The 16,256-nt window shown below is 38.6% G+C and overlaps 1 protein-coding gene across 1 annotated transcript; it reads right to left on the bottom strand.

The window, feature by feature from the left end:
- Positions 1–100: 100 nt before the first annotated feature.
- TRIM69 (tripartite motif containing 69) lies at positions 101–14,933 on the bottom strand. The gene is made up of 6 exons (XM_060003572.1): positions 14,460–14,933; positions 13,526–13,621; positions 10,971–11,204; positions 10,177–10,199; positions 9,970–10,094; positions 101–642 (listed from the first exon to the last, which is right to left on the bottom strand). Exons 1-6 carry the CDS (start codon positions 14,832–14,834, stop codon positions 101–103), a joined length of 1,395 nt encoding a protein of 464 aa, XP_059859555.1. The 5' UTR covers positions 14,835–14,933.
- Positions 14,934–16,256: the final 1,323 nt, after the last annotated feature.

The following is a 16,256-nucleotide window of genomic DNA, read 5'->3' as shown; positions in this document are numbered from 1 at the left end:
CCAGAGTTCCCCATAAATTGGGAAGAGAAACCAGTGAGACTGGTAAACTATTTCAATACCTCTTTAATAATGCTCTGAATTTATACAATAGTATGACAAATTACTGTGGATGTAAGATATGCAATGGTTCTTTATTCTCTCCACCATCATTAAGGCAAGGGCAGAAGTAGGGATAAAGTTTCTCCATGAAGGTGCTACTGAAGGTGTAAATGTGGGTCATAGTTTTAGCATTGTAGAAGGATACCTGCCCTCCTTCATAATCCAGGTATATGCCCACCTTGTTGAGATTGTTAGTCAGTTTCATACTACAGGAAGGCAAATCCAGAGCCTTTAGATCAGTTTGGTTCCTTAGTCTTAAAAGCCAGAATCCTTGCTCAGGAGTTAGAGGACAGCTGCCCTTCCGAAGGATGGATTCTCTGACGACTCCAACTGTCCATTTTGTCTTCTTTGCTACTTCTACTTCCCAGTACCACCTTCCAGATGTGAAGCCTTTTGAGCCCAGCACAGCCACACTTGAGTCAAACCTCTCTGGATCATCAGGCATTACCTGCTTCATGTCACCATGCCACACACTGGTTTGGTTTTTGGAGAGCACTAGATTTGGGTGAGCAGTTTTAGGGTCCAGAGTTAATGGAGATAGGCCTAGTAAGAAAATAAGAGAAATCAGGGAGGGCATGGGGGAAAAGGGATGAATGCAGGTTCCCATAGATAGTATTCACATAGACACCAGTGCTTTATCTCCCCATGCCATATACTCTTAGACAGGCAGGTAATTACTTATATACTTTATATTGTTTTGATATCCATGTGGCTATATTCTAGACATTTTTATATTTGTGGTAAAAATCAGACTTTACTCTGAAGCAATTATTATACTCTAATAAAAAATGCAAATAAGATAAATCTGTACTAATAAATACAAGAAAATACAAATGCTGAAAGGGTAAAGATTAGGTAAGTGGGTCCTAGGAAAGCTTTCTAAGGGCAATAACCATTTTAGTTTTGATGTAACATCTATGAGATGTATCAGGATGCTTTGGGTAAAAAAAGGCAAAAAAGGAATGAGTTAAAAACAGTAGCTTGCATGAGAGAGAAGATAAGGGCTTGCCCGTTAGAAGCAGGTGAGACTGAGCTAACTGGCACAGAATTTAGAGGACAATGGTGATAAGTTTACATTTGGTTTAATAGACACTGGAACTTTTGAGGTCTGGAATGGTTGATGCCACTGATAATCAGAATGTGGTTCACAAACTGTGTAGTTGCCAGTTTGTGACAGGATAGTACAGAATTGAGAGTAAGCTCTTGGAAACTTTCATAGAATTCTGACAGTAATTTTGCCAGTTGATTTTGTTAAAAAACTGGGCTTGCACTTTGTAATCTTTGTTATTTTAATTCCACTTTTCAAGTAATTAATTTATATCGTATTCTACAAACATAATCAGTTTTAAAAACTGATCCTTTATCACAGGTAATTTGAGAAGTATTGGTTTAAACAAATCAATAGGCAGCAGTATAAAAAAGAACTTCTAAATAAAGAGAGATTGGAAGCATATCAGCAAGAAGGTGACACAAATACTAGATGTGAGGTAATTGAACCTTGGCACAAAATTTGATACAGGAAACACAAAAACTATTGTATGTTCACATCATGGACACAGATACAAATATGCATACATTTGTTGTTAATGGATTTACTTATACTTGGAAGGAAGATCAATCCAGTCTATCTCTCTCTTCTCAGAAAAGCTTGAATCTTTTCCATCATCCCAAGGATTTTTTCTTTCTAACAAGAGGCTTTGAAGAATCCTGAAAAGTTCCCATATAGGCTGAATCTTCTCTCTCACACAGATCCTCATCCACTTTGGGTTGTTACTTTTTCCAGTATGAGAACTAGGATTTCTTTGGAGGTATCATAAAGAATTCCTGCCAACCTTTTAAGAACCACAGTCTGCTCTCATCACCAAACCTCTGACACCTCCAGCTAGCTCAGCCGGCCTTGGTTTTGAGGATTCCTAGGAGTCAGCTTTGCATCCCCGCTTTTCTTCTTATGCCATGTTCAATCCAACAGTAAGTTCTGTCAGCTCCACATTTAAAATATATTCTGAGCCTACTCAGAATATATAGACAGATAACTTCCACAAATACCACTGGCTTCGAACTACTGCAATAGCTTTTTAACTGTTCTGTTTCCACTCTTGCCTATCTGCAGCCTATTCTGCCCATAACATGAATGAGATCATCCAGTTCTCCTACTCAAAATGCACTTATGCTTCCCATCACCCAAGGTAAAATCCAGAGTCCTTACAGACCAAACAAGACATACATGATTTACCCACTTCTTTGACCTCATTTCCCACCACTTACCACCCCCTCGCCCCATTTAGTTTGGTCCAACCACCTTTGCCTTTTGGCTGTTCCTTGAACGTACTAAGCTCATTCCTACTTCAGAGACTTTACACTTTTCTTTCCTTGTCCCTAAACACTCTTTCCCCATATGTTCACTCCTTCACATCATTCAGGACTTTATTCATGCAAGTTCAGTAAAATGTTAATGATAGAATCTAGGTAGGTGTAGGAGTGTTCATTGTAAAAGTCTTTAAACTTTTCAGTATGTTTAGAAATGTCCACAGTAAAACATAGGGAGAGGGGACTGTTTGCTCAGAGAGGTTTTCTCTGGCCATTCTATCTAAAATAGCATGTTCATCTGTCTATCACTGTTTGTACTCTTATCCTGCTTTATTTTCTCTCATGAATAATTATTTACTGAGTATACCATGCTTTGTTTTCTTCACAGTAATTATCACTATGTGAAATTATTTACTTGTTCATTGTCTCTTCCACTGGAGTGTAGTCTCTAGAAGGGCAGGGACCATATCTGTTTTGTTTCCTCATATATCTTCAAAATTTGGAACTGTTCCTAGGTATTCAAGTAACTATTTATTAAACAAATAAATGAACTTCAATTAGAGTTCCATTTGAAACCTTGACACTAATTAATTTCACCATGCTTCATATTCCTGTTATCCTTGGCATAAATGCCCAGAATGTAGACTCCTCTAATGATTTATTCTCTACTGTACTTTTATCCCCACTCTTCTGTTCTTTACCTCCTCTGCCTTCACCCATCCTTCCACTGTTCCCACCCAACCCTTTCCACTCTGCCCTTTAGAACTACCTCCCTAATTATCTCTCCTGTATCCTCAGTTTACAGAATTCTCTCATCACCTCCTTAATTTAACATAAATCTGGCTGGTTCTTCCAAAAAACAAACTAACTAAAAAACAGCTTCCAGAAGTTCATGAGACTATTCATTTTCTAAATTCAGATGCCAGAGATCAGGTTGCCACCACTGCTACTTCCAGACCCATACTCTACTCCTCATCCTCATGTAAAAACATCACTCATCATTTGAGACTCTTGTCATTCCATTTCATATTTCCCTCTATCTCTATTTGATGCTATTATGTACAAAGTTCCTGGTTATACCCCCTGCACTTTGGGTTAACCTTACTTCTCTACCCCAAATCCAGCCCATCATCTCAAGTGATTTTACTATCTTTTATATACAGCTACTCTTCTATTCTTGCATGTCCTTGACTTTACTGCTGGTGACTTTTGACTCCATTACATCCAAGCTGTCCATATCAATGACTATATTCTGGATCTTGTAGTCATCAGGAACTATTCATTCTCTAAAATCTTCAATTCAGATATGCCATACTCTTTATTTTTTGAGCTTTCTCACTCTCATCTCTCCCTACAACCATTACTTGACTTCATTAACATCTCTGGTCCCCTATCTCTCTTTATTATCTCTCTTTCCTTCCTGGCTTAAAATCCTTCCCTAAACAGTTAGCAGTGATAGCTTTGTTGTCAATAGCCTCAACACTTTTATCCTCTTATGTTATTTCTGCAGCATCTGCCATGCAACTCTCTAACCTTGGATTTATTCAACTATTCAAATTAACACCCCAATTCCTGACCATTGCAGGAGGAAAATCACAAAATTGTGCATACAGGTACCACTACAAATTCATTATTTCCACTCTATGCTTGGCCATCAGCACTGCCCAGAACTCTTATATTTCCCAAATCAAATCCTCTCCAATTCCTCACAACAGCAATTTCAAACCTTCAACTCCCACCTCAAACCCCTATTCCGACACTTCCCTTCTCACTCCCAGGCAGAAGACTTCATCTCCTGTTTCACAGAGAAGCTACAGTACGTCTTATAGGAATCCCTCAATTCTTCCCACTCATACTGCAAACCCCACCCCACAGAATTGTTCACTTCTACCATCTTTATCTCCTTTCCAGTTTCAGAGGAAACTGTGGAAAGTCAATACCTCTCTCTGCTGTAGCTCTCACTCTTCCCTACTTCCACCAATTATTCCCTTTCTTATACTGTTGATTTCTGCCTTTCTACAGGCTACTTCCCTTCAGCATGTTTTCCATTCATACATCTTCCCTTCTTAGTGAAACTTCTCAAATGAGTGATCTATTCACTTCATTACCGCCTCATTCCAAATTACTCCTGAACCCTACACAATAACTTCTACTCATTCCACTCTTTTGAAATTGGCCTTGCCAAAGTCACCAGTTGTGGTTTAAAATATCTCTTTTCCAGTCATTTTCTAAATTGATCTTCGCATTTGGCGTGAATGACCATTCCCTTCTCTTTGACAGTCTCTTTGTTTTAGATTCCATGTGGACTTCATTTCCTGGTTTTTCTTTTATTTCTGTTGCCAGAATTCCTCAGTCTCTTCTGACGCTTCATTGACCTTCATCTGTTGTTATTCTCTATAACACGCTCTCTCTTTGACTGTATGTTCTCAGTTTCCTTAGGAAATCTCATTTACATGAATAGCTTCAGCTACCCCCACTCTATATTGATTATTCCAGCTCTGGCGTCTCTCCTAAGCTCCAGTTAGAATAATTACCCATTTGAATATATTCACTTAGTTGTCCTGTAGGTCAACACAACATGGCCAAAACTGAACTCATCAGCACCCTCCAAAATCTGCATCTCCTGTATTTCCATCCTTGACATCACCTTTCTCTATCCCTTACCACCAGTTACTGTCCTGTATATTTCAGCTCCAGGAATTCTGTCTCCAGAATCTATTCTTTATTTTCCATTCCCATTCCCATGCCTCTCTCTGGCTTACATCTTAATAATGTTTTACCTAGAGGGTTGCTATAGACTCTAACTTGGTCTTCTAGCCTTTCCTGAGGAGCAGAAACTGTCTTTTATTTCCATATCCTTGGAGCCCAACTTAATGCTTAGCATGTAGTAGGCCCTCTAGAAGAGTGTGTTGAATGAATGAGTGAACTTTGGTGATATTTTACTAATACACACAAAACTAAAGGAAATATATTAAAATATTTTAAGTTAAACAATTCCCTACCCTGGAATACATGAAAAGCCATATTGTCCATGGTTGCTTTTTCACTGCAATGGCATAGTTAAGTACTTTCAACAAAGACCAAACAGCCCAAAAAGCCTAAAATATTTACTGTCTGACCCTTTACAGAAAAAGTATCAGCCCCTATCCTAAAGCAACAGCCTCATTTATAAGGCAGGAAAGAAGAAAATATGAATCTGCAGAATAAGCAAAGGCCTAGAAATAAGAAGTATAAAGTATATTTTACCAGCGTTTTACCATGGTACATTATTATTAAAATAGCCATCTATTAAATAAATCCCATTTGATTTTCTTAAATGTAAAGTTGTACCAAAAAGAAAAAAATCAGTTTGTGCTTTAAATGATTGCTAAAAGTGAAATTTGATTTTACAGGCAAAGAATACAAGAAGAAAAACACTGTGATCCTGAGACAGCTAGAATTTGCAGGGTAGAGTAACACAGAGGAGGGAGCTGTACATAGACTTTCAAACATCTACAAAGGGATTCCCTCAAGGCTGTGGCTGAATATTGCCACATGCATGCGGTGAAACTCACTAAGTCCAGAGAGAAAATCTCCAGAAAGCAGTAGGCCTAATAATTTCTAGAGCTCACACAAGACTGGGAATAGTTTTCAATCCTGTCAGCCAGAATGGAAAAATGTTATAGTATGTAGAACATCAGACAGAGTACTCAGAAGGTTAATACCTTAGAAAATTGACAAAGTTAACCCTAGATTAAAGGCTGCTCTTGAACCACTCTCACAAAGCTTAAAGGCTCAGCAAAGCTTAAAGTGTCAAAAGGAACAAAGTTATTCCAAATAACTTCACTAAATGCCAAAGTTAAATCCATAGAGCTTAAAGGATTACAACAAAATTCAGCAAATAGCAATGTAAAACTGATCATGTTTGACAGCCAGAAGAGACAAATCTCTCATGCAAAATTCCAAATAATTTATGTAGATACTCCACTCTCAAGGAGGAGGGAGCATAACTACCTACTCCTTAAGTGTGGGCTACACATAGTAACTTGCTTCCAAAGTATACAGTATGGAAAAGGGAGGGGGGAATAACTTTACAGTGGAGAAACTTGACAAACACTACCTCAGCTAGGTGATTAAAACCAACATCAGCAGTCGTAAATTATGTTGACAGTATGTATGCTTGATATGATGTGATGAAAATGGCACTTTAACTCTGTGGTTTTCCTCTCAATAACTCATAACCCTGGTCTTATCATGAGAAAATCATCAGACAAATTGCAATAATGCGGCATCCTACGAAATACATGACTAGTATTCCCCAAAACTGTCAAAGTCATCAAAAAACAAGGAAAGTCTGAGAAACTGTCACAACCAAGAAGAGCTTAAAGAAAAATGACAGCTAAATGTAATGTGAAACCTTAGATGGGATCCTGGAATAGGAAAATGACATTAGGTAAAAAAAGAAGGAAATCTAAAGAAACTATTGACTTTAGTTAATAGTAATGTATTAGTATTGATTCATTAATTATAAATCATGTATCACACTAAATATAAGATAATAATATAAACTAGGAATGAGGTATACAAGAACTCTCTGTACTATCTTTTCAATTTTTCTGTAAATCTAAAAGTATTCTAAAAAAATTAAGTCAATTAAAAATTTAAAAAAATACCAGCCATGCAATGCAGCAGGAAAATATGACCTAGAGTCTCAAGAAAACTCACGCAATAACATGTTAGAAATTACAATAGTGGTGGAATTAGCAAAGACATTAAAACAGCTATTATATATATCTTCCATTTGCATGAGAATGTAGACGAAACAATAACATGGTATGGAGAGAAACTGAAGATATAAAAAGACCCAACTTTTTGAAGAAATGAAATGTATCTGAAATGAAAAACATCTTGAACAGGATTAACAGAAGATTAGACAGTGCAGGTGAAAAGATGAGAGAACTGGGCTTCCCTGGTGGCTCAGTGGTTGAGAGTCCGCCTGCCGATGCAGGGGACACGGGTTCGTGCCCCCGTCTGGGAAGATCCCAAATGCCATGGAGCGGCTGGGCCCGTGAGCTATGGCTGCTGAGCCTGCGCGTCTGGAGCCTGTGCTCCGCAACGGGAGAGGCCACAGCAGTGAGAGGCCCACGTACCGCAAAAAAAAAAAAAAAAAAATGAGAGAACGTCAATAGCAAGAGAAGCTATTCAAAATGAAGCACAGAAAGAAAAAAGGCTAAAAAATGCTGAACATCAATGACAAGTGAGACAACTTTAGGTGGTCTGACATATGTAAAATTAGAGTTCCAGAAGGAGAGAAGAAAAGGTGGATAGGTAAAAAAAGCTCTTGAAGAAATAATAGCTGACATTTTCCCAAACTTGGTGAAAACAATAAACCCATTGATCCAAGAAACTCAATGAACCACAAACTAAATAAATAAAAAGAAAACACACCAAGATCCAGCATAATCAAACTGGTGGAAACAAGTGACAAAAAAAGTAAATCTTACAAGGAGAAAAGAGATGGTACATACAGAGAAATGAATATAAAAATGATAATAGACATCTCATCAGAAACTATACAAGTAAGAAAACAATGGAGTGACTTTTTATATTAGTGAAAAGAAGTCTATTAACCCAGAATTCTATATGAGGGAATGTATCTTTCAAAAAAATAAGGTAAAATAAAACTGTGGTGGTATCCAAACATTGTCAAGAGAAAACCCAATATGTAGTGAAAGATGAAAAAAGTGACATAAAAATGGAGATTGATATTAAGAGAAACAAAAAGAGTCTTCTAGATCAGCGTGGACAGTACTCCATATGGATGAACCAGAGGCCAAAGGGAGGGAAAAAAAAGAAGCTGAAGGCAAAGCGAAAGAAAGAAAAGGGGGAAAGCAAAGCAAAGGCAGTAAAGGCAGTGAAGGGTTTGGCCTGGTAGACTCTTAAAAACAAAAAATGTCACATGGGATAGATCTTTGATTAGAATGTATACATTAGTTTCAGCTTCCACCAAATGAAAACTTTATTTCCATATTTTAACTTGGCCTTTTTCAATTTAAACGCAGCGTAACTTCTCAAATTTGTTTTGGGAACTTTAATAAAATACCTTTTTTTTTTTTTTTTTTTTTTTGCGGTACGTGGGCCTCTCACTGTTGTGGCCTCTCCCGTTGCGGAGCACAGGCTCTGGACGCCCAGGCTCAGCGGCCATGGCTTACGGGCCCAGCTGCTCCGCGGCATGTGGGATCTTCCCAGACCGGGGCACGAACCCGTGTCCCGTGTCCCCTGCATCGGCAAGCGGACTCTCAACCACTGCGCCACCAGGGAAGCCCCCTAAAATATCTTTTTTGATGGAGTTAAAAAAATCAAAAAGATCGACATTATCAAGTTTTAGCAAGGATTTGGAGAAACCAGGACTCTCATTCACTGGAGGTGGGAATTAAGATGGTACCACCACTTAAGAAAAAAAATGTGATAGTTTCTTATAGTTAAGCATATACCTAACATACAACCTAGCAATCCCATCACGAGATATTTACCCTAAAGAAATTAAAACACAAAGATTTGTAAACAAATGTTCAGGCAAGTTTATTCATACTAGCCATAAACTAGAAACTACCCAAACGTCCATCAGTTGGTGAATGAATAAGCAAATTGTGATGTATCCATAAAATACAGTGATTGATACATGCAACAACATAGGTGAATCTCAAAAAGCATTTTGCTAAGTGAAAAAAGCCAAACAGAAAAGACTACATAATGTATGGTTCCACTTATATGAGATTTTAGAAAAGACAACTAAAGTGAAATAAAGTAGATCAGTGAGTGTCAGTGGCTGAGGCTAGAAGAAAAGGATTGACTGCAAAGGGGTATGCGGGAACTTTCTGGGATGACAGAAATTTTCTATATCTTGATTTTGGAGATGTTTACATAAGTGTATACATTTGTCACACTCATCAAATTGTACTTTACAATTGGTGAATTTTATTCTATGTTAATTATACCTCAGTACTGTTTTGTTTTCAGTGTCAGTTACCTGGAAAAATTAACAGGGATAGATTTGTGATTTTCATTAAATCAGTAACTACAAATAATAATGAGTCTATATGAAGTCTATAAAAAACTTTATTTAGAGCTTTATTTCTGTAATGATTTTTATAGATCTCTAAACAGTCTCCTAAGATGAGATAACTCCATGTTATAAACGTCAAGCACAAGAGGAACTGTATTCATACACACGGTGAGTATGTACAGTAACCTCCTCCTCCAGGGCAGAGATGCCTCAGGGAGTTACATAACTGTTTTAGAAAAACATTAAAATATTGGTTGTCACATTTGATAGAACAATCAAACAAAATGGTAGGCTGAGAAGTAATTCGGACATCAGACTCTGTTTACCAGTACAGAGTCATAAATTCTTAGATGACGGTAAGAGAAGAAATTCAGTCATACCAACTAGCCTTCTTTTGGCTAAACTTCACCCCTCCCTCTGTCCAGACTCTAATGTACTATTTAGGGCCACAGAAGACATCCCACAGATGAAACATAAAGTGGGAGCCCCAGGAACAAATAACTACTACCCACTGATACCTGGAGAGAGAGTGGACTGCATTTCCCTCCACATCATATACTGGATGGGACCTTTGAACAGGCCTGGGTTCAGCTTTCTGGAGATAAGCTCTCTGGGTGTCAGCACCCTCATTCCTTGCTCCAAGCTGCAGGGGACATAAATCATTTATTCTTAGACATCCTCCAGGGACTGAAGGAAGGGTATTAATACCACAGGGAAACACTTACCTATCCAAGAGAGGTGTGATGTCCTAGGAGAGGAAAGGAGAAATAGAAAGGTTAGATGCCTGTTCATCAGCTCCAGAAATTTCTTTGGTCCTACTGGCCACCACCAGAATTTGATGGTCAAAACTGTGATCCTATGCAGATGGTCCCCATCCCATTGCCACCAACTCCTCTCCTCCATATGCCTTTTCTGATCTTCATCCTTCATCTATCCCAGGATAAACTGGCTTACTTTGCTCTGATTTTCTAGAGTTCCCTTTTACAGGGAACAAGAAAGAAATTAAGGTTAAGCTATTTTTGCCTACACTGCCACATAGTCTCAGGAGAAAAACACAGTAGGTATTCCAACCCCAAGGCCACTTTTCCTTACTCTGGCTAATCAAGCTTCTGATCACTGAGGTAGTAACCAATGCCACTTTAGAGGTGAAGCGTGAGGAAGCAAAAATTGACCAACAGCTTTTCAAACAGGTCAATTTATGATTGCTGAGAGCCAGTAAAAGATACAACTTTTTGGCAACATTCTTACTTTTGAGAAATAAAGCTTCAAATTTCTTTATGGAGAAATATTAAAACATGCTGTTTTAATGGCATTTTATTATCTTCTTTTCTAGGAGTGTGAAAGTAAAGCTTTCAACTGAGTATAAGGTAAAAGCAGCCTCCTGCTTTTCTCCCAAGGAATCTTAAAAGCACTACAGCAGTTTTTTTACCCTCCTGGAGGGGAAAATCTGCTTCTACACCGTTTCCAACCCTCTTTCCCCCTCTATTGTACCCATAGTCATGTTGGTATGGAGTCTCACTTTGAGAAAGTCGAAGGAGTTCTGCTGTTCCATCCGTGCCTGGATGCTCACCAACATCTCCCTGGCTAGGAGGCACTGTTCTTGAATGTGGCTCAGATTCAGCTCCATCTCCTCATTCAAGGCTTTCCCCTCTTCTCGGAGCTCATTTAAAGCGTCCTTTTCTTTGCTGTGCAGGAACTGATGCAGCTTTAGAACCTCTGAGGAGATGTGTTGCTGCAGATGTAGCTTGTTTTCCTGGAAAACTCCATGATCATCACGATGGTAGTTATTGAGATTGACACTTGAGGATGGGGGCCCACACCACTAACACTCATACAACTTGGGAAACATTATAACAGAAAAATGCATGCAAATGGCTGACTATCAACATTCAACTGTACGAAAAGGAGCCCTTTGGGAGACTTACTCTGTCTTTCCCAGCTAGTTTAATAGTTCAGCACGAAATAGTCAAAAGTCATCCTAGGTTCCTATTACAGTACTGAGGTGGTAACCAATGCCATATTAAATAAGACCATGGGGTTAATCAAACATTTTTAAATGAATGATAATTCCCTTTTATCCAGAAGTACAAACCAATATCTACCAAGTGATTCTGTTAGACTGGGTCCATATGAGGCTGGAAGAACTGTCCTTTTTTAAGAAATGAGAACTAGGGGAGATGCAATTCCTGCTGCCAGGACAATATAGAAAAAGCAAGAGATGGGCAATGTCTGAAGCACTGAAATTGATAACTGCTACACTGGCATCTCTTTTCTTAGGTGACCTCAACATCCTCATGGGTACGCCATCTGACATCCTGGCTTCTCAGTTCCTCATCATCATTTCTAGTGATTTTTACCTTTATCTACTCGTTCTTTTAGTCACATTGAGGATTTTATCATCCCCAGCAATTGTACCATCTCTAAAATTACTTTTTATGCTCAGTTACTCAGGAACCCCTATTGCAACAATTATTGGGTCTCATTGAAACTTCCTGTTTATTGACCCCTTCATTTCCATTCATCAACTTCTCTCTCTTCGTGTCCCCTATTATCCAGCTTACATTCTATGGTCAGTCATTATAATTGCACTCTTAAAATAGTCTTAACTCTCCCTGTCCTCTAGGTCAGACTTTTCCATTTTTCCTTTTACCTATTTCACCACTATCTCTCAGTCTTATTTGTTGGTTCAGTCTCCTCTAACCAAGCTCTAAATATTAGATTACTTGATATTCTTCCTGGGGCTCTTTCCCCTTCTCATTCTACACTCTCTTTCTAGGTAATAGCCTCTCCTTTCACAACTTTAAATACAATCTATATGCTGACTTCTTATTTTCATCCTAGTGCAACTTCTGAGCTCCAGATTCCTATATTCAACTGTCTGTTTGATATCATCACTCACCTCTCACATCTAATCAATCCCCACATGCAGGTAATTTTTATTTCCAAAGCATATGCTGAAGCTATTTATTTCTTTTGATCTCTACTGCCTTTCTAGTCCAAGCCATCATCATTCTCTGGGATCATTGCCGCAGCCCTCTGCTAACCATTATCCTTGTCATTGTCTTTCTCCAATCCATAGTCCACATAGCCACCAGACTGATGCTTTCAAAATGAGATGAAGCCATGTCCTATTTAAACCCTTTAATGACTTCTCATTATTCCCTGAATGAAGTTCAAAATTCCTAACATTATCTACAAGGGCCTACATGATTGGCCCCATATCTGCCTTTTCAGTCTCATCTTGCTTACCATGATCCAGCTTAATTGGCCTTCTCTCTGTTTAACATAACAACTAACTTCCTGTCTCAGAACTTTTCCGTATGCTCTTTCCTCTTCACAGAACATTTTCCAGGCAATTTCCTTCATATTCACCTGACCCAGTTCACTTGGCTAAGGATAACACTTATCCTTTCAATTCTCAATTTTTAATAAGTGGCTTCTTCAAAGAACACCCAGTCTAGATTAGGTTCTCCATTTATATGCTCTAATATACCCTATATTTTCATTTATAGTAGTTACCACAGTTGTTGTTTTATTGTTATTGGTGGGATTGTTTAATTAACATCTATCTCCCACCATGGTAGGAATATAGTGTCTAGTATAATACCTGACCCACTCAATAAATATTTGTTGAATGAATGATGTTGACTGTAATAGCTGAACTAGGAACTCTTACAACAAGAACAAGATTCTCTTGAGACATCATTTCCATCTATCCTTCTTCTTTCCCTCATTGTACATATTTCTTCTTCCAGATGCCAAATGCCAGAGAAGACACCCCTCTACAGAATAATTAATGAAGAAACAGAACTCCCAGTTTATTCCCCCAACCTAGGAACTGATTTGCCAAGTCTCTAACCATTAACCTCCTGTGAAGTTGAAAGTATAAGCAATAGTTTTATTTAGTTTTAGGGAAGCTAGGAAAGATCAAATCAGATGAGAAAAGCCAGCAATCTGAGAGACCTGGGTTCAAAGGTGCCTGGTATGTAAAGGTACCTTTCCACTCACATAGCTGAAGTTACAAGGAGGGTATATTCCGGTTGTATCTCATAACCCCTCTACCCTGCTCCTCACCTTGTGAGCAGCAATAGCATCTCTCTGCATGTTCCTCAGGGACTGAAGTTCCTTCAGGGTTGCCTCCAGTTGACCCTGATGGATAGTAAGCTCCTCCTGGGAATACCATGTAGAATTAACACAAGGTAATTGAGAGATAAAGGGCCATCTCCCCCAAAGCCCCAGGGTGTCAGGGGTAAAAAAAGCAAGCTCTTGTTACAAAAGTCTCCTTTAGCCTGTATCGTAATTCCTGTCTCTTGCAAAAATTGTGAAGAAAATTACAAGCAGCAGAAAAACTTAGTTTTATCCTCTTATTAGCTAACTTCAGGGGTTTGAAGAACATACCAGAGCTCTATATATTTTCTGCTCTAGTTACATTGTTCTCACTCTCTATACTTTTACTTGCATTGTTCTCACTTAAAACACTCATTTCTTCCTTCTGCCCATCCAAATTCAAATAATTTTCCAGTTCAAGCTTTCTTTCACCATGCCTCCCCTGACTATTTCAGTTTTCTCTAATCTCCTCTGAAATTCTAAATATTTGTGAATTACAAATGTGACAAAAATTTAGCTCACAACAGTAGACTATCTTATATTGCTTTGGTTGTTTTATTCATTTTAAACTGGACTAAATTTCAAGACTTTTATAACAAAAGCAGTATCTTATATGTCCATATTCTGTACAGTGTCTAGTAGAATGCTGTCGTGGCAGGGTTTGGGTAAATATTTGATTGACTGAGGGAGTAGACCAGAGCTCCTTCACTGCTTTCCTATAATTGGCAACTATAGAAAAAGAACTTTGCAAGATATATTGTATTTTCTGAGCACTCTGAGCTTTCTAGTAATCATCTGAATAAAGGGGTGGTGTTGGAAGAGAGAAGAAGTCCAACAAAAGATTTTTCCCAGCCTTCCTAAGGAATTGCTCAAGATTGCTCAAAACCCAGGGCTCACCCACCGTGAAGAAACGGACAGCATCAGAGATCTGCAGGAATTCGTTAGACTGCCCCACAGACAATCGAACATCTTTGCATTGAAAGCAAATCAGTTTCCTGTCTGGCTTACTGAACAGTTTCAGGTTCTCTCCGTGCTCTGGGCACTGTGGATGGCCCTTGAATAGGGGTAGCTTCTTAATCTTCTCTACCAGCTTCTCCAGTACAAGGTTAAATGTACAGTTGCTGTATTGACATAGCATCTTACACTCAGGACAGAATGTTTCTTGTGCTTGCTGCTTCCAAAAGTTTTGGATACAAGACTGACAGAAGTTGTGGCCACAGCTTAGCATCAGTGGATCACAAAACCAATCATTACACAGTGGGCAGTGTAACTCCATAGTAATATCTTGTATCTGCACTTTAGAGGGTATCTGGGTGATGAAATCATTCACTTCAACGTAGTTGTCTGGGTCAATGTTGACAGAGGGGTTGGAAGATACCTTTGGAAAAGAACAGCTAAAATGAGTTTCTCTTTCTCATTGCCCATTTCAGCATTCCAGGATAGTGGGCTCTATTCCTAAAGGAGCTGAGAATTGATGCAGTCTGAGTAAAGGCACCATAATCTCTTCTTTGAAAGTGATCAATAAATTCATTGTTATCTAACATCATAGTTTATTACTACTCCCAACATTATTGAACTTTAATAGAGAACCAAGGCAGAAGAAGAAAGAGTACTCAATCAAAGAAATGTATTTCGTTGTACATCGCTTCTTCCACCACTTTCTCTATGTATCAGTTGAAAGCTTTACTTCCAACTTCTGTTCTACTAGTTATTACCTTTTTGTTTTGTTTTGTTTTCTGGAAGTCATATGCAAAGAATTGGAAGATCAGTCAGATTCCTCAGTCAATGGCATAATATCACCAACTATAATATCATCCAGGCCCTCCACCCATCCTTTTTATTTGTTTTTGTTTTTGTTTTTTGCGGTACGTGGGCCTCCCACTGCTGTGGCCTCTCCCGTTGCAGAGCACAGGCTCCTGACGCGCAGGCCCAGCGGCCATGGCCCACAGGCCCAGCCGCTCCGCGGCACGTGGGATCCTCCCGGACCAGGGCACAAACCCGTGTCCCCTGCATCGGCAGGCGGACTCTCAACCACTGCACCACCAGGGAAGTCCCACCCATCCTTTTTAAAAAACACATTACAGAAATAACATTTATACAGAAAAATGCAGAATCATAAGTGTACAGCTCAATAACTTTTCACAAAATGAACACATCTGTGTAATCATCACCCCAATCAAGAAACATTTTCAGCATCCTAGAAGCTCCCCATATGCCTGCTTCAAGTCACTATCCCTCATCAAGGTTGACCCCCATCCTGACTTCCAACACTATACATTAGTTTTGCCTGTTTTTGAATTTTATATAAATGCAGCCATGCAATATATACTCTTTTGTTGTTGGATTCTTTGGTCAACATTATATTTGTGAGATTTATTCATATTGTTCTATATAATTGTGGTCCATTCATCCTCGTTGCTGTATAGTATCCATTGTGTAAATATACCATAATTTATTTCTCCATTCTACTGTTGATAGACTTTTAGGTAATTACCAGTGTGGAGCTATAATAAATAGTGTTGCTAAGAACATTCCTGCTCATGTTCTTTGGTGAAAAAATGTTATATACAGACATACCTTGGAGATGTTGCAGGTTGGGTTCCATACCACCACAATAAAGTGAATATCACAGTAAAGTGAGTAACACAAAATTTTTGGTTTTCCTTGCATATAAAAGTTATTACTGTAGTCTATTACA

Source organism: Delphinus delphis, chromosome 2 (assembly GCF_949987515.2).
Source record: "Delphinus delphis chromosome 2, mDelDel1.2, whole genome shotgun sequence".
NCBI lineage: Eukaryota > Metazoa > Chordata > Mammalia > Artiodactyla > Delphinidae > Delphinus > Delphinus delphis.
This window is presented reverse-complemented; position numbering and strand designations above follow the sequence as displayed.

Coding starts and splice junctions, on each gene's coding strand:
- TRIM69 (XM_060003572.1), bottom strand. CDS start 14,834: ATGGAGTTACACTGCCCACTGTGTAATGATTGGTTTTGTGATCCACTG. Junction 11,205..13,525: donor ATGCTATTGCTGCTCACAAG/GTGAGGAGCAGG, acceptor GGAGTTTTCCAG/GAAAACAAGCTACATCTGCA. Junction 10,200..10,970: donor ACTCCTTCGACTTTCTCAAA/GTGAGACTCCAT, acceptor TTCCTCTCCTAG/GACATCACACCTCTCTTGGA.